We start from the raw sequence: 17,946 nt of genomic DNA, 5'->3' as shown, positions 1-17,946 counted from the left end.
CTTCCAAGATTTTTATAAGACCTGTAGTTGTGAATATATGAAGATGAACTTTTAGAGAATAGTAATTTTGCTATATTTAATTCAATTACTTTACTTTCTAAGTTTGGTTTTAAAAGTTAGTTCTAAATTCCCAGGTCAAAAGAAATGATGAATTATAAGAGGTATACAGAACAGAAGCAGCATTTGGATGCTGGATAATCTTATTGTATTTTCCTTCATGTTCTCCTACATAGTTTCTGATGAAGAACAATCAGTAGTGTACGTTCCAGGTATGATTTTTTTCTATGCTAAAAGTTGGGAAGCTTCCTTTGATCCTTAATTGTTAGAAGAAAATAAAGCTATTAGGACAACGTTGCAGGCGTAACTAACTAGATGCAGAGCAGAACATCAAAACCTAAAACTTGTTTTTGAATATTTGGCATAACCCTAAGTTTTGAAATACTGGCTCATCTTTGGGATTGGCTGGGCTAATCAGATTTTAATTAACTTGTACAACACTTCATGTGGTAAGGGGCAAAAGATTCTTATTTTTTCTTTTACAAATGATGACCAAATTTAATATTTCAAAGAAAAGTATACCACTTCTTGATACAGGGTATAGGTAAGACACACTTAAAGTTTAATGGTTATAACTCGATGTTAGTAAAACAACCATTGAAAGCACCCTAATTATATAGGGTGAAAAATATATTTGATTTCCACTAAGTTAATGTATATTTGGCATATTATAATTTATTGGTTTTAATGTGACTTATGAACATTTACAATACCCTTTAAAAATATTTCAGTTAAGCTGGACATGGTCACATGACCCTGTAGTTCCAGCTACTCCAGAGGCTGAGGTGGGAAGATCACTTGAGTCCAGGAGTTCGAGTCCAGCCTGGATAAACATAGGAAAACCCTGTCTCTTTAAAAACATAAAAATAAAAACAAATTTCAATTGAATCTTTAGTGTATTTCTTTAAAACATATTCTTTTTATGATTCATATATTAAGAGCTTTAAAATTAAGTTTATAAAGTAAGAGGCTTTCCTCCATCAGGTCCCTTAAAGTGGAGAATTCTAAGGAAGGAGTTTTGATGGGGCAGGGTTTAAGAGAATAAGATATAATTTTGAAATCTTGTTTAATGGACATCCTTAGGAATTTCTACTGAAGGAAATGTCAGATCAAGACACAAGCTGTTGAGTCCAAAATTTGATGTTAAACTTAAGACTTCCAGGGCGACCGAAGCTTTAGTCTCCATGGAGTCCTTAAAAGGCGCAGGAGATTCAGTAAATGAACAGGTTGGTTATTTTTCTTCTTTTTTTCCTTATTCTCCCATCTTTGTAAGTGCTGACCAAAAAGGGTAGAAGAACATTTGAAAGTATGCTAGGTGACCAACAAACATTATTAAAAGTTACAGAGGATTCCAGGATCCTTTGATGATGCCAGGTTTGAGCCTAAATTATCTAGATTACTCAAGGGTTTTGCTCCAATACGTCTGACTTGGTTTAAGATTTAGCCACAATAATGTATTATCTTGGTATGTCTCAAAAGACCTACATTCTGATCTGTGTGGCATTAGTAAATCAAACTGATGAGAATTGTTTTTTAATTAGACATCCTTTTGGATTTTTATTTTTGTGAATTTATTTGATGGATGAACCCTTTTGCATAAGAAAGATATTTTGTTTAAAAAAATTAACTCTCATTATTGTTTCCCTCACTTGGAAAATAATATAAAGATTCCTACTTTTGAAACTTTATGATATCTTTCTTACTATTACGATGCCATGTTACCGATTTGTATATTGTAAAGATGAGGGACAAATCAATGACTGGGCATAGTAATAATATTGGTGCATTCCATTGGCACATGTCCTATCTGACCAGTTTATTTTACTTTAATTTTTGTTATATTTTCCCTCTGCAGAGTTGGGGTCAGGCTTTGGAATCTATAACCTGTGAACCAAATCCTTCTCCTACCTGTTTTATAAAGGACTTTTGGAATACAACTGTGCTTATTCTTTTATGTAATTGTCTATGGCTGCTTTTGTGTTACAATAGCAGAGTTGCTGCAGAGACTGTGTGCCAACAAGCTGATAACATTTACTATCAGACCTTTTATAGAAAACTTTTTACTCTGTAAATTATATTCTCAAAGATATTTCCAGTGCCTCTTTTATTACTACAGGATTTTACTATGATTGAATCAAATGGCCTATTTTATGTTACTTGCACGAGTGTACCCACTTCACACTGGGGTGTGAATAGTTGAATTTGCAAGTTCTTATCAAAAGTTGAAAATGTTTTTTCACATAATTGTTGATTTGCTTTACGTTGAACAATGTAGCCTTATTTTGGATTAAGTTCATATTTTTGTCCTATTGGCTGTAACTTTTGATTGGGTTATTTCAGTGGCTTTTTTAGAGATTATACTACACATCCTTAATTTATCATAGCCCATTATCAAGTGACATTTTCCCACATCACCTATAGTTTAAGGACCTTTCAACATTGTACTTTATATCTCCCCTCCTGACTTTTTTGATATTGTTGTAATATATTTTACTTATATGCACAGACCCCAAAATATGTATTACTTTTGCTTTAGTCACTGTCTTTTTTTTTTCAAATTGAGATATGATTCATATATAAAATTCACCTTTTTAAGTGTACAATTTATTGTTTTGTTTTGATTTTATGTGTGTGTATATGTTCACAGAGTTGTGGATCCATCATCACGATCTGGTTTCAAAACATTTTTGTCACTCTAGGAAGAAACACCATACCAATTAGCAGGCACTCATCATTCCCTAGTCATCTCAGCCCCTAGCAAACCCTAATCTGCTTTAAGTCCCTATAGATTTGCTTGTTATTGACGTTGCATATAAAAGGAAATCACATGATATGTGGCCTTTTGTGACTGACTTCTTTCATTTGGCATAATGATTTCAAGGTTCATCTGTGCTGTATTATTACTTCATTCCTTTTTATGTGTGAATATACATTTTGTTTATTCATTTATCAGCTAATGGATGTGTTCTTTTTGGCTTTTATGAATAATTCTGCTTTGAACATTCATATACAAGTTTTTGTGCAGACATATATTTCCAGTTCTCTTGTGTATATACCTGTAAGTGAATTGCTGTGTTATATAATTTTATGTTTAACCTTTTGACAAAATTCCAAACTATTTTATAAAGTGGTCACACTATGTTACACTCCACTAGCAATGTATGAGGATTTAAATTTCTCCACATTCTTGCCAACATTTATGTCCATTTTTTTTTTGAGAATGGCCATCCTACTGGGTGTGAAGTGATATTTAATTGTGGTTTTGATTTGAAGTTCTCTAATGACTAAATGATGATGAGCATCTTGGCTATTTGCATACCTTCTTCAGACAAATATCTGTTCAATCCTTTTTTAACTGAATTATTTGTCTTTATACTGTTATGAGTTTTTTCTAAATTCCATCTACAAATACCTTATCAGATACATTATTTGCCAGTATTTTTTCTCATTCTGTGCATTGCCTTTTCATTTCTTTATTGGTGTTCTTTGAAGCACAAAAGTTTAAAATTTTGATGAGGTTCAGTTTATCTAGTGTTTTCTTTTGTTTCCTGAGCTTTGATGTCATATCTGAGAAATTGCTGCCTAATCCAAGGTCACAAATATCTGTGCCTATATTTTTTTTCTAAGAGTTTTAAAGGTTTAGCTCCTACATTTAGTTCTTGTTCCATTTGAGTTAATTTTTGTATATGGTGTGAGGTGGTAACTTAACTTTATTATTCTGCATGTAGCTATCCATTTGTCCCAGCACCGTTTGTTAAAGGTGTTCTCAGCACACTTGTGAAACATCTGTTGACCATAAACGTAAGGTTTATTTCTGGACTCTATGTATTCTACTCCATTGATTTTTATTTTTGGAATTAGGAAGTATAAGTCCTCTAACTTCTTCTTTTTCAAGATTGTTTTGGCTATTTTGGGTCCCTTGTGTTTTCATAGGAATTATAGAATCAGCATATGTTTTATACTTTTGATGTTATTAGAAACACAGTTGTTTCAGAATTTCACTTTTGGATTTTTCATTGCTGGTATATAGAAATTCAGTTGATTTGTGAATTAATCTTGTATCCTGCAACTTTATTGAACTCAGTGTTTCTAATCTAATAGTTCTTTTGTGAATTCCTTACCATTTTTTTCTATAGAAGATGAAGTCATCTGTGAATAAAGATAGTTTACATATTCCTATTGGATACCTTTATTCCATTTTGGATGTATTTTGTTTTAATTGTCTTTTAAAGACATTTTACAAATGCAGCAGAAGTCTTTTAAATCTATTCATATAGCTACCATTTCTGGTGTTTTCATTCTTTCATGTGTATCCAGATTTCCTAAAAGACTTCCTTTAACATCAGTGCAGGTATGCTAGGCAAGAATTTTTTCAGCTCATGTATACCTGAAAAGTCTTTATTTCTCTTTCCTTTTTAAAAGATATTTTTACTGGTTGTAAAATTCTGAGTTAATAGTTTTATTCATTCAGTGCTTTAAAGACATTGCTGCACTGTTACCTGGCTTATATTGTTTTTGAGAAGTTGGCTATCATTTTTATTCCTCCTTATTTTTGCGTGTGTAGGTGTTTTAAATATTGGCTGCTTTTAAGATTTTCTTATTACTGGTTTTGAGCAACTTGATTATAGTATACCTATCTCTTTTGTTTGAGATTTGTTGAGCTTTTTGGGACTGTGGATTTATAGTTTTCATTAAATTGGGAAATTTTTCAGCCGTTGCTTCTCCAGATATTTTTGTGTTTCCCTCTCTTTCTAGTAACCTTAGTTACAGAAATGCCAGGCCTCTTGAAGTTACCCTCTCAGCTCTCTGATCCTCGGTTAATATTTTTTTCATTAAATTTTTTTTTTGTTTATTCTTGGATAGTTTGTATTGCTGTTGCTGTGTCTTCAAATTCAATAATCTTCTGCAATGTCTAATCTGCTACTAATCTCATCCAGTGTATTTTTCACATGAAACAATATAGTTTTATCTCTAGAAGTTCAGTTTCAGTCTCTTATTTTTATTTACATCTTCCATGTCACTACTTGACATGCCCATTCTTCTATGTACTTGAACATATGGAACATAGTTATAATAACTGTTTCAATATTCTTGAATACGAATTCTGTCATTTGTGGGTAGATTTCAATCGAGCCATTTTTCTCGTAATTATAGGCTGTATTTTTCTGCCTCTTTGCCTGCTTGGTTGTTTTTTATTGGATGTCACAAGAAAGTATGAGACAGTGATAAGTTGGAAGTAATTTGATTCTTTCCCAGCTTGGTTTTGAGCTTTTAAAGGTGGTGCCAGAGCAGCTTTTAGTAAGAGGTAATTTTGCCGATTGTATGCCATACCCTTTTGAATGCTCTTCCTGGTGCCCCTTAAATTACAAGGTTTTCAACTCTGGCTGGTGGGAACAGACTGTTCTTTAAGCTATATTGGCTACAGAAATTATCGCCACTGCTTTTTTTGGGCTCTTTCCCTGGCATGAGTAGTTTTCTCACATATATATGCTGGTCAGTACTAAGTAGTTGACACAAAAGCATTCTTCAGATCTCTAGAGCTCTCTTGTGCTGCTCTATCTTTGCCATTACTTTGCCCTGCAAACTCTAGAAATCTTGGCTTTCCTGGACTCCCAGTTCTATGTTTTCATCTCAGGGAGACTTCTGGGCTCTGTCTGGGTTTACCTACCTTAGCCCTGAAAACTCTCCACAGCAGTTAGCTGGGCCAGTTTTAGGATCACCTTATTTGGTTCTGTAATTTCAATGATCATAATTCTGTTTTGCCTGCTATCCAATGAAAACTATTGACCCTTATCTTTTGTCAGGTTTTTGTTTTGTTTCTGAAACTAGGGTAGATCTAGTCCCTGTTATTCCATCTGGGCTAGAAGAGGATTCCCTACATGGGAGGTGTATATGTGTATGTATGCTTTCTCTTAAGACTGGAAATGGTGGTGTGCTTTTTTTTTTTTTTTTTTTCTTTTTTTCATTGAAGAGCGTGTCATGTGATTTTTTTTTTTTTTTTTTTTTTTGAGATGGAGTCTCGCTCTGTGGCCTAGGCTACACTGCAGCTCACTGCAACCTCTGCTTCCCATGTCCCCGGTTCGAGCAATTCTCTTGCCTCAGCCTCCTGAGTATCTGGAATTACAGGAATGTGCCCATGCCCAGCTAATTTTTGTATTTTTAGTAGAGACGGGGTTTCACCATGTTGGCCAAGCTGGTCTTGAACTCCTGACCTCAGGATCTGCCCCCCTTCGGCCTCCCAAAGTGCTGGGATTGTAGGCGTGAGCCACCATGCCTAGCCATCTTGTGATTTTTTTTTTCTGTGTGTAGTTTTTGTTGGTATTGATGTTCAGTATCCTTAATTCATTAAGGTTTTCACAGTGGTAATTAAGTCAGTTCAAGTCTTCTGGGAAGCAGACAGCAAGATAGAATTAGGAATGCAAGAGATTTAATGAAGGAAAAACCTGTAAAGCATTAAGAGTAGAATGAGTAGGGATAGAAAGGAGGAGTCTTCAGATTTCACCACAGCGTGACACCTGTGAGAGGAGACATAAAGAAGGAAGGAAGATTGACTAGGAAGAACCTCAGCCTTCAGACTGCCATGCAATCTGAGATAGTGTCCGTTTTGCTAGTGTGGAACCCCAGAGCAAATACTGCCTTTTGAGGATGCCATTTGGATCAGAAATAGCTCAGTTCTAGTGTTTCTACTGTCATTGGCATTGGCATGAACACTGCAGTAGATCCCGAAGGTTTGCAACTGGAAGCTGTTAGATGATTATACTCTGCAGCAAGTTCCCTCTCTCTTTTGCGGCCATATTGCTTTATTTTTCACAGTTTAAGTCTGCTATTCATCAGGAAGTAATATGCACATGTAGTGCAAAGCAAGGGTCACAGTTCATATTTTCGTATTGACTGTTGGCCCAGTACCATCTATTGGGAAGAGCATTCTTTTCTTCTCTGAATTGCAGTGATGCCATTGTTGTAAGTCAAGTGATTATAGAGATGTGACCTTCCCTCATCATATCTTCTTTGGTAATTCCTATCCTGAATTTTATATTTATAATTCTTTGATTTTTCTATATCAGGGGTTGGCAGACTTTTTCTATAAATTGAACAGCTAGTAAATATTTTAGTCTTTGCAAGCCATAACATCTGTCTCAACTACTCAACTGTGCCACAGTAGCCTTAAAAGAGCCATAAACAATATACAAATTAATGAGCAAAGCTGTTTTTTAATAAACCTTTGTTTACAAAAACAGGCAGTGGGCAGATTCATCTTGCAGCCATGGTTTACCAAGCCCTGTCCTATATAGTGCAAATACATTTTTTAAAAACAGGGTTTAATTTCATATGTATTTGGAACTTTATAGAAATGAGCTCATATCCATTTGTATTGTATGATTTTCTTTTTTATTCCATATTATGTTTATGAGATTTCTTTTTTACCTCTGTGGCTCTTCCAACATTACATGAGATTTCTTTATGGTTTATGTAGTTATATTTTATTTCTTTTCACTGATGTCTCAGGGTTTAGTCAGTTATTTTAACAGAATATTTAAAAGAAAAAATTGTTGAATAGTGCTAGAGAACCAAAAAGGCAAAAAAGGAACAGTAAGGTATCATGAAAGTAGTAACTGTACAAAACAACCACAACCTCTAGAACTGGATGAGAGGGCAGAATAAGTTGGAATTATTAAAACTTAGAAGCTTAAAGGAGAGGCCCCTTAAAGCTACAACTTGGACCTCTGGTGATGGGACACCAGCCTGGCTGCTACTGCCATTCCTGAGGAGGCCTGATAAAGGGCGGGTCTGTAAGGGCTGGCAAAAAATTGCAAACTGGAATCATCAGTACTTGCCAGGGTGAGGAACTCAGGGATGACACTGTCAGTAACAACAAGGAAATATCCTTTCTTTTTTCTTCCTGGGCTTCATCTGGTTCTTTGTGTTGGCAGAGTTCAACAGAGAGCCAGGTGGCAAAGTAGAAATGGTGTTTCCAGAGTCTTAGCCTTAGCATCTCAAAGCAGAGGATGGGAGGGTAGTTTTGAGGGGGAAAGTTAGTAGCATAACTCCTAGTACATGTAGAATTTCATTGTATAAATATGCCAGACATTAAGTTTTACTATGCTCTACTTAATAGACATTTGTGTTTCAGATTTTTGCTGTTGTAAACACAATGCTGCTAAAATTTTTTTTGGCCCATGTGCAAAGATTTCTCTTTTGTTCTTTTTACTGACTGCATCACTAACGAAATGTCTTTTCATGGATTATCAGCAGTTTCTACCATTGCCAAATCCAGTACCTTCTTCCCCCAGTCTATTTATCTTTTTTAATCATTAGCACTATTGACCCCACTCTGTTCTTGAAACTTTTTTCTTCTTTTCTACTATAATGTTATATGCTTCTGATTCTCCTCTTGTCCTTTCAAATGCCACTTTAAATTAAATTAAAATCAAATTAATTAAATTGAAATGAAAATCAAATGCCAGTTTTCTTGGACTTCTAGATGATTTTTAAAATACTAATATTTTTTCTTAATTTTAAATATTATAGTTATTAAAGAAAAATTTTAAACATAGACAAGTAAAAAGGATAATAAGAAAACTCAACATTATTCATAATACCATGCAACTGACTTTTAAATCTTTATGATTTTCTCTAGCTTGAAAGCTAGACCTACCTTTCCAGCTTCTGCCTAAACATTTCTACTTGAATGGTTTGCTGACATCTTACATTGAGCATTTCTAAAACCAAATTAATTTTATTATCACCTTCTTTTCTCTATTTTTTTTTTTTCCTACTCTCTTTCCCATCTTTGGCTGTTACTATTTCCAGGATTCACTTTTGGAGCTTTCAGTTATTCTTGGCTACCTGAAATAATTGGACTAACAACTTTGGTGGTTGCACAAATGCCAAGGATTATAGTTCCTTTCTGTTACATATTACCTCCAGTTCCTTTGTGACTCCCTGAGTTTAATGTCTTTAAGGACCCCTCTTAACGATGCTGAGGTACTGGGGAAAACTTTCTGTAGCACAGAAGATTAAGATAGTATGGTGTTTAAAGAGCACAGACTCTGGAAACTGTGTTTGAGTCTTGATTCTGCTATTTAATTGCTATTGACTCAAACTGTGTTTAAGTCTTGATTCTGCTATTTAATCCTTGATATGTACCCTTAAAGTAGAAAAGGAATAGTAACTATTAACACTTAATAGTATTGTTATGAAAATGAAATGGAATAATAAGTAAAAGTACTCACAGTGTTCCTGGCATGGAATGAGCACCAGATGTAAATGTTAGCTATTGCTGTTATTACTCTTTGGTTTAGTACTCTCTGGAATGAACATTTTAGGGTATTTTGAAAGCTTAGTACCTGGTGCCTCTGTTGCTAACCTTAGTATACCCTTAAGCAGCATGGGGTATAAAAGCAGTACTCAGTATCTTCTGTTGAGTGTGTGTTTCTGTGACATTCACAAAGGGAAACTTCTTTTCCTAATATACCCTAGTATTTAAGTGGGGACATTTTCTGCTTTTAGTTTCTTTCTGTGTGCTTCTCTATGTAAATCTCATGAAGTGTCCTAGTGGACAGTCAGTTCCTTAGCCTGTTTTTAGTTCACAGTAGGTTTAAATTGAAACAGGTAGATAATGTTCCACCAGATAAAAGATACCTAAGAAATTTTACCTTGTACCTAGGTTTCTTGAAAAGACTTTAAAAATTGTTTTTAGAAAAAGTGTAACTCAATTTTTTTTTTTTTAGAATTCCTGCAGGGGAGAAATAAAGAGTGCATCACTGAAGGATTTATGTCTTGAAGACAAAAGACGCATTGCAAACTTAATTAAAGAACTGGCCAGGTGAGACAAAACCTTATATGAAATGCGTTATTATACAAAAGACAACTCTTATTAGAAACAGAAAATTGCAAATATATTTTGATGACTTAATATCTTTGATCTTATGGTAGCAAAGAGTTTTAGAAAAAAGATGTTCTGTGATGCCAAAATCCTCCCCAAAAGGTTTAAAAAGAAGCATCAAAAGCAAACTACTTTCCAATTTATATTTTCTTATTTACTTAACTTTCCAAATTGTTTGATGCAAATATTTGTAGCAGTCATCGATGGAGGGAAGCTTTGGAAACTACTGTTGAAGTAGGTTGATCTTGTTGTAATCAGAGGCATAGCAGTTACCTTTGATTTTTCTTCAGCATCTGAAGAGAAAATACTTCATTCACAAGAATATCCATTGTTGCCTTGCTAACTCCTAATGCTTTTCAACTAATGGATTTTGAATTTTGATAATGACACTTCTTAGCTGTTTGTGAATACTATTCCAGTTTATTAATGATGTGTATGAGGCACTTCTACTTTGTATGTGTAATTTCTTTGTCAAATATACATGTCCAGTTTTGAGGGTCTTAAAAAGTACTTAATAAATGAAGATATCTGTAGAGAAATGTATGAATATAAATTGTAAAAGTTAAATTTATGGAGAGACTATACTTAAAAGTTGATAAAACAGTACTACTTTTTGTCATTGAATTGCAAATGAAGATAACAATATTAGGTATGTTTTGAACATATTTCATCTTGAAGCCTTAACATAATGTTTATAGAGGCTTTTAAAAAGACTGAAGTTAAAAAATTACTTTATTCCAAATCATAGAATCATGAGTATTAAAGACGACTATAAAAAAGTGATGTTGTTGGGAGCCAGAATATAGGGTGTGAGAATTCAAAGTACATGCCTTAGTCTGAATTTGATAATGCTACCCGAGATAAGTAGTGATCTCTTTCATTAGAATTCTTTGGCTGTTCTAGTTTATAAAGTAGACTTTTTATTAACTTCAGTATTCATTGTTATCCTCAATATTTGAAGATGATGTTCTTATGAGACTTTACCACATAGTAAGTCCTTTGATGAGGATTTACCAAATATGTTTGATGGTATCGAAAAGCTATTGCTGTTTGTTTGTCTCTGTTTGTTAATGGTCCTAAGTTGCCATTATTGTCCTGACTCACCCATTTTATTTGAACCATCAAGCTTTGAGAATACCAGAAATACTAGAGCATGTCGTTTTGGTTTTAATAACCCTCTACTTCCTACAAAACATGCTAGGTTTTCTTTTTTTGTAATTTCTTTGTAGAAGGTCAGTGTGTCAGTACAAGGTCAATATTAGTAAAAATCTGCTTATACTGCTAAAGAACCCCATTATTAATATATTTACTATTAACATGCAAGTATATAGGAATAATGTGTTCTTGATATCTTAAAATTTGCTGAGTTTTCTCTATTAGATATTTAAGTCTACTTATACTTTGAAAACTGTTTTCTTTGCTTTCTTTTTTTTTTTTTTTTTTTTTTTGAGATGGAGCCTTAACTCTGTCACCGAGGCTGGAGTGCAGTGGTAGAATCTCACTCACTGTAGCCTCTGCACCCCGACCACCCCGACCCCCAGGTGCCAGTGATTCTCTTGCCTCAGCTTTACCTGGGTAGCTGGAATTACGGGTATATACCCCATGCCCGGCTAATTTTTGTATTTTTAGGAGAGATGGGGTTTTGCCATGTTGGCCAGGCTGGTCTCAAACTCCTGACCTCAGGTGATTGCCTGTAACCAGGTGTCCCAGGTTCTTGACCTCCACGGCCCCAGGAATGGGGAACAGGCCCTGGAGATGCCATGGGCTTACCGTTGGTATAAATATCAAGGACCCAAAGAGTTTTGCAGAGAACAATTTATTAGGCAGAGAGAGAGACAGAAGTAGAGAGAACTTCCACGCTGTTGTGGGAGGGGATCCCAGAGAGGGAAATCTGCACAGGTAGAGAGGGAAAGACAGCTCCCACGTTGGAGGGCATCCGGAGAAGGAGTCCGCACAGGTAAGAGGCAGTGGGGATTTAACTCTGAAGTTATTCCCACCTCGTTCATGTTCTTTTCCAATGAGAGGAGTTTTTTTTAAAACTTCCTCTGGAGTGATTGATCTTTGACTCTGATCCCAGATTGGTTGCTTGGGCCAAGAGCCACTCCTTCCAGGGCTCTTGGTGGGCTTTCTGAACAAAGGAAGCTCACATGGAATTTTACACAGCCTGCTCGGGAAAGTTAGACAAAGAACTCGAAGTTCCCGGATGGGGAGGTGGATGGAGGCATGACGCTGGGAAGTTCTTGCCTTTGAAACCATGTCCTTTGTGGACCCAAGAAGAGAAGTTAACATAGTCCCTCACGCCCGCCTCAACCTCCCAAAGTGCTGGGATTACAGACATGAGCCACCGTGCCTAGCCTTCTTTGTTTTTTTGTTTTTTATTTGCAAGACTGTTGGATTGAAGTGGGAATGTAGAGAATAGAATCTCATATACATCAAGCATTGGCAACAAAACATTTCCCAGTTTTTATGTTATTTTCCCTTTGAATTTTCAATCTGGTTTGTAATAGTTAAATATACTTATTTCTCTTTATCTTAAAAATGCTCCTTTCACTATATATTTCCTCCAGTCACTGCCTTCTTTGTATTACGAGACATAACCTTTTTTCTAGAAAGAATAGTCTGTTATTTTCTACTCTGTTGCATTTTTTTATCAAGCATACTTGCTTGCTTATCAATCTGCTTATTTGTAAGTATGGCAAAGTATAATTTGCATACAATAAATATGAACCAATTTTAAGTGTATATTTCAATGAGTTTTGACAGATGTAAGATATACAAGATTTCCTATTCATGATATTCAGCATTTATGTTATTCCAAATAGTTGCCTCTATACCTTTTACATTCTATTTCCCCCATCCCAGGCAACCGTTAATATAGTTTCTATTATTATAGTTTAGTTTTACATGTTCTGGCACACCATATAAAGGCCACACAGTATATGCTCTTTTACTGTCTTTCTTCCCTCTGCCTAATGGTTTGGGTAGGGGGCAGTAAAATACACCTAACACAAAATGTACCATCATAACCATTTTTAAATGTACAATTGAGTGGCGTTAAGTACCTTCACAGTGCTGTGCAAACATCTCTACCATCCATTTCTAGAACTATTTTAACATCACAAACTGAAACTGTATCCATTCAATAATACCTCCTCATTCTCCTTTCCCTCTTGCCCCTGTTAACCACTGTTCTGTGTGTCTCTATATAAATTGGACTAATTAAAGTAACTCATGTAAGTGAAATCATACAATGTTTGAACTCTGTGTCTGGCATATCGTTTTTAGTTGTTTTCAAGTTGTTGTGTATGAGTGCTCATTTTTTTTTTAATGTTGAATAGTATTTCATTATATGGCTGTACCTTGTTTCTTTATTCTATTAATGGTCATTTGGGTTCTTTAGGTTTTTGCCTTTTATGAATGAAGCTTCCATAAATATTCATGTACGAGTCTTCCTATGAACATAATTATTTTTCTTCAGTAAATGCTCAGTTGTATGTTGTGTGTTTATAACTTCATAAGAAACTTCCAAACCGCTTCCCAGCATGACTGTACTATTTCACATTTCCACTAACAACTTATGTGAGTTCATTATTCTGTATACTCACGAACTCTTGGTATTGCCATTTCTTTAAATTTTAGCCATTCCAATGAGTGTAGTGATTTCTCCTTGAGGAATTAATTTGTGTTTCCCCAATGACTAATGTGTTTATTGGTATGATAATCTCATTATAATAATATGACTAATGAGTCATTCTTCCTTTGTCAAGTGTCTGTCAGTTCTTTTTCCTTTTTCCCACCCATCACATTCTCTTCTTAATATTGAGGTGTTAAGAGTTCTTCATATGTTCTGTACATGAATTGTCAAATATGTGTTTATTCTCAGCCTGCAGCTTCCTTTATAATTATTTTAATGTTTTCTCTTGATAAAATTTTTTATCTTGACAAAGTTCAGTTTATCAATTTTTTCCTTTTGTGGTCCATGCTTTTAGAGCTCTATCTATGAAGTCCTACCCATCACAAATTGCAAAGATTTTTTTTCTATGTTAGAAAAGACTTCCTACAGAATTACATTAGCCTCCTTGTCAAACTCAGTTGACCATATATGCATGATCTATTTCTGGACTCTTTGTTTCATTCATTGATGTGTATGTCTATCCCTGTGCCAACACTGCACTGACTTGATTAATTTTATATTGTCTTAAAATCAGGTAAATTCTATAGCTTTGTTCTTGTATTTGAAAATTGTTTTGACTCTTTGAGATCCTTTGCATTTCACTATATTTTTAGAATCAGCTTGTCAGTTTCTAAAAGAAAATTGTTTTCTGGAGTTTTGGTTGAATTGTATTGGACTTAAAGGTCAATTTGAAGAAAACTAACATTACTGAGTCTTCCAATTTACAAAAAGTTATCTATTATTTATTTAAATGTTCTTTAATTTGCCTAGGCAGTGATATGTAATTTTCAGGTCATAGGTTTTGTTATATGTATCCTAAAGTTATATGTGTCCTAAAGTAAATGATGTTATTTAAAATTTTATTATACATTCGATATTTATTTTTTGATTGCTCATTTGAAAAAACAATAGAATTTTTTTTATATATATTGGCTTGGTATCTTTTAACCTTTTAAAATTTTCTTGTTATAGTCATTTTTTGGTAGAATCCTTTGGATTTTGCACATAAAAGATGTCATCTACAAATAAAAACAGTTTTGCTCTTTTCCTTTCCAATCGATAGATGCTTTATTTTTCTTGCCCTTTTGCATCAGGTAGGACCTCCAGTACAATGCTGAATGAAAGTGGTGAGTGGACATCCTTGCCTTTTCTTGTTGATCTTAAATCTTTCACCATTGTGTGCAATGTAAGCTGTAGATTTTTTAGTAGATGTTCTTTATCAAATTGAGCAAATTTATTTTTGTTTCTAGTTTATTGAGAGTTTTTATCTTTTGTCATAAATTGGAGTAGAATTTTGTCAATTTTTTTTATCTTTTATTGCTGAACATGTGATTTTTATTCTTTTTTTCTATTAAGGGGGTAGAGTACATTGATTGATGTTTCAATGTTTAATTTACCATATGTTCCTAGCTTAAGCCTCATTTGGTCGTGTTTTGTTTTTTATTTTTATTTTTACTCTGTTGCTAAATTTGATTACCTGTTATTTTATTAAATATACTTGCATTATCAGAAGCATGTGTAGTTTTCATGAAATGTCTTAGTATATTTTTAAATTTAATTTTTAAAATTGTTGTGAGATAAACCTGAAATTTACCATTTTAACCAGCTTTTTAGTGTACAGTTCAGTAGTGGTAAGTACATTCACATTGTTATGCAACCAATCTTCAGAACTTCTTTCATTTGGTGAAAGTAAAACTTAATGTCCATTAAACAACTCCTCATGAATTTTACCACATCATTTAAGTGAAAATAGTGTGTGTGTGTTTTTAATGTGGTAAAATATACATGGCATAAAATTGATGACTAGTGACATTTAGTATATTCACAATGTTATACAACCATCACCATTTTCTAGTTCTAGAACATTTTCATAATCTAAAGGAAACTCTGTTCACCAGTTACTCCCTATTTTCTTGCTCCTCTTGATTCTGGCAATTTCTAATCTGTTTTCTGTCTCTATGGATTTGCTGCTGACTCTGGTATTCTGTATAACTGGAATAATAGAATATGGGACCTGTTCTGTCTGGCTTCTTTCTATTAGCATTATTTCAAGGTTGGCAGAGTACTTCAATCAAACAGTCTTGCAAATAAAAAACAAAAAACCAAAGAAGGCCAGGCACAGTGGCTCATGTCTGTAATCCCAGCACTTTGGGAGGCTGAGGCAGGCCTGAGGGACTATGTTAACTTCTCTTCTTGGGTCCACAAAGGACATGGTTTCAAAGGCAAGAACTTCCCAGCGTCATGCCTCCATCCATCTCCCCATCCCGGAACCTCGAGTTCTTTGTCTAACTTTCCCGAGCAGGCTACAAAATTCCATGTGAGCTTCCTTTGTTCAGAAAGCCCACCAAGAGCCCTGGAAGGAGTGGCTCTTGGCCCAAGCAACCAATCTGGGATCAGAGTCAAAGATCAATCACTCCAGAGGAAGTTTTAAAAAAAACTCCTCTCATTGGAAAAGAACATGAACGAGGTGGGAATAACTTCAGAGTTAAATCCCCACTGCCTCTTACCTGTGCGGACTCCTTCTCCGGATGCCCTCCAACGTGGGAGCTGCCTTTCCCTCTCTACCTGTGCAGATTTCCCTCTCTGGGATCCCCTCCCACAATAGCATGGAAGCTCTTTCTACTTCTGTCTCTCTCTCTGCCTAATAAATTGTTCTCTGCAAAACTCTTTGGGTCCTTTCTCAGCTGTGTTCTTTGAAGTACAAATGGAAAAATAGAGAAATTTAAATTATCTACCTTTTATTGATGGTGCTTTTGGTATCATATATAAGAAACTACTGCGAAATCAAAGATCATGATTTGCCCTCATGTTTTCTTCTAAGAATTTCATGGTTTTAGATCTTATATGTAGAGCTTTGGTCCATTTTGAGTTCATTTTTTATATGGTGAGACATAGTGTTCCAACTTTATTCTTTTGCATGTGAAAATTCATTTGTTTCATCACCATGTGTTTAAGAGACTGTTCTTTTCCCATTTAATGGTCTTGACATTCTTGTCAAAAATTGATTGACCAGAGATGTACAAGTTAATTTCTGGACTCTCAGTTCTATTTCATTGACCTGTATGTCTGTCCTTATGCCATTAACAGACTGTTTTAATTAGTATAGCTTTGTAGTAAGCACTGAAATCAAGAAGTACAAGATCTCCAACTTTGTTCCTCCTTTTCAAGATTGTTTTGGCTATTTGGAGTCCCTTACATTGCCATATGAATTTTAGAATCAGCTTTTCCGTTTCTGCAAAAAAGGCAGTTGGCATTTTGATAGGATTGTGTTAAATTTATCAATATCACCTTAACAATATTCAGTCTTCCAGTCTGTGAACCTGGAATGTCTTTTGATATTTAGGCATTAATTTCTTTTAGCAGTAATTTATAGTTTTCAGTGTACAAGTTTTTTATCTCTTTAGTTAAATTGATTTCTAAGTATTTTATTCTTTTTGATGCTTTTGTAAATGAGATGGTTTTCTTAATATACTTTCAGATTGTTTATTGCTGGTGTAGAGAACGCAAATGGCTATTGTGTGTTGATCTTGTACTCTGAAACTTTGCTGAATTTGTCTATTAACTGTAATCATTTTATTTATTTATTTATTTATTGAGGATTCTCTAGTCTTTTCTCTATACAGTAGTCTCCCCTTATCAGGGAATATGTGCCAAGACTTTCAGTGGATGTCTGAAACTGCTAATAGTACCAAATCCTATATATATATATATATATATATGTATTTCCTATATATACATACCTATGATAAAGTTTAATTTGTAAGTGAGGCACAGTAAGAGATTAACTACAATAACTAATAATTAAATAGATCAGTAAGAGCAATATGCCAACATCACTACTCTTGTGCTGTGGAGCAAATTATTTACTAAAGTAAGAGTTACTTAACCAAAAGCACTGTCATACCTCAATCTGATAACTGAGAGGGATACTATGTGACTAATGCCTATACATTGTGAATATGCTGGTCAAAAGATGATTCATGATCCAGGCAGGACTGAGTTGGACTGCACGAGATTTCATTATTTATCTTTCTTGCCTAAGAGCTCTGCCTGGAATTTCTAGTACATTGATGAGTGGAGTGGCAGAAGCAGGCATCTGTCTTTTTCCTGATCTTAATGGGAAAGCTCTCAGTTTTTCCTCAGTTGAGTAACGTGTTAGCTGTGGGTTTTTCATAAGCGCCCTTTACCATGTTAAGGAACTTTCATTCATTTCTTAGTTTGAGTGTTTTTGTCATGACAAGGTTTTAAATTTTGTCAAAAGCTTTTCTGCATCAATTGATATGGTCATATTTTTTTTTCCTGCAAAATGCTGTATTACATTGATTAATTT

General features: G+C 34.5%; 1 protein-coding gene across 7 annotated transcripts in view; it reads left to right on the top strand.

Annotated features, from left to right (window-relative positions):
* Positions 1-17,946, top strand: part of KIAA1328 (KIAA1328 ortholog) — a 338,167-nt gene that overhangs the window by 4,563 nt on the left and 315,658 nt on the right. For 4 of the 7 annotated variants that reach the window (XM_032245422.1, XM_032245421.1, XM_032245425.1 and 1 more), the window contains 3 exons: positions 234-269; positions 1,141-1,283; positions 9,789-9,883. In XM_032245422.1, the coding sequence (XP_032101313.1) occupies positions 234-269; positions 1,141-1,283; positions 9,789-9,883 (274 nt within the window). The remainder of the gene's footprint in view (positions 1-233; positions 270-1,140; positions 1,284-9,788; positions 9,884-17,946) is intronic. The other 3 variants (XM_032245427.1, XM_032245428.1, XM_032245426.1) reach the window with 1 other exon arrangement.

Source organism: Sapajus apella, unplaced genomic scaffold (assembly GCF_009761245.1).
Source record: "Sapajus apella isolate SASKATOON/1434 unplaced genomic scaffold, GSC_monkey_1.0 scaffold57, whole genome shotgun sequence".
NCBI classification, from domain to species: domain Eukaryota; kingdom Metazoa; phylum Chordata; class Mammalia; order Primates; family Cebidae; genus Sapajus; species Sapajus apella.
Note: the sequence above shows the minus strand (reverse complement) of the source record. Positions and strands in the feature narration are given on the sequence as shown.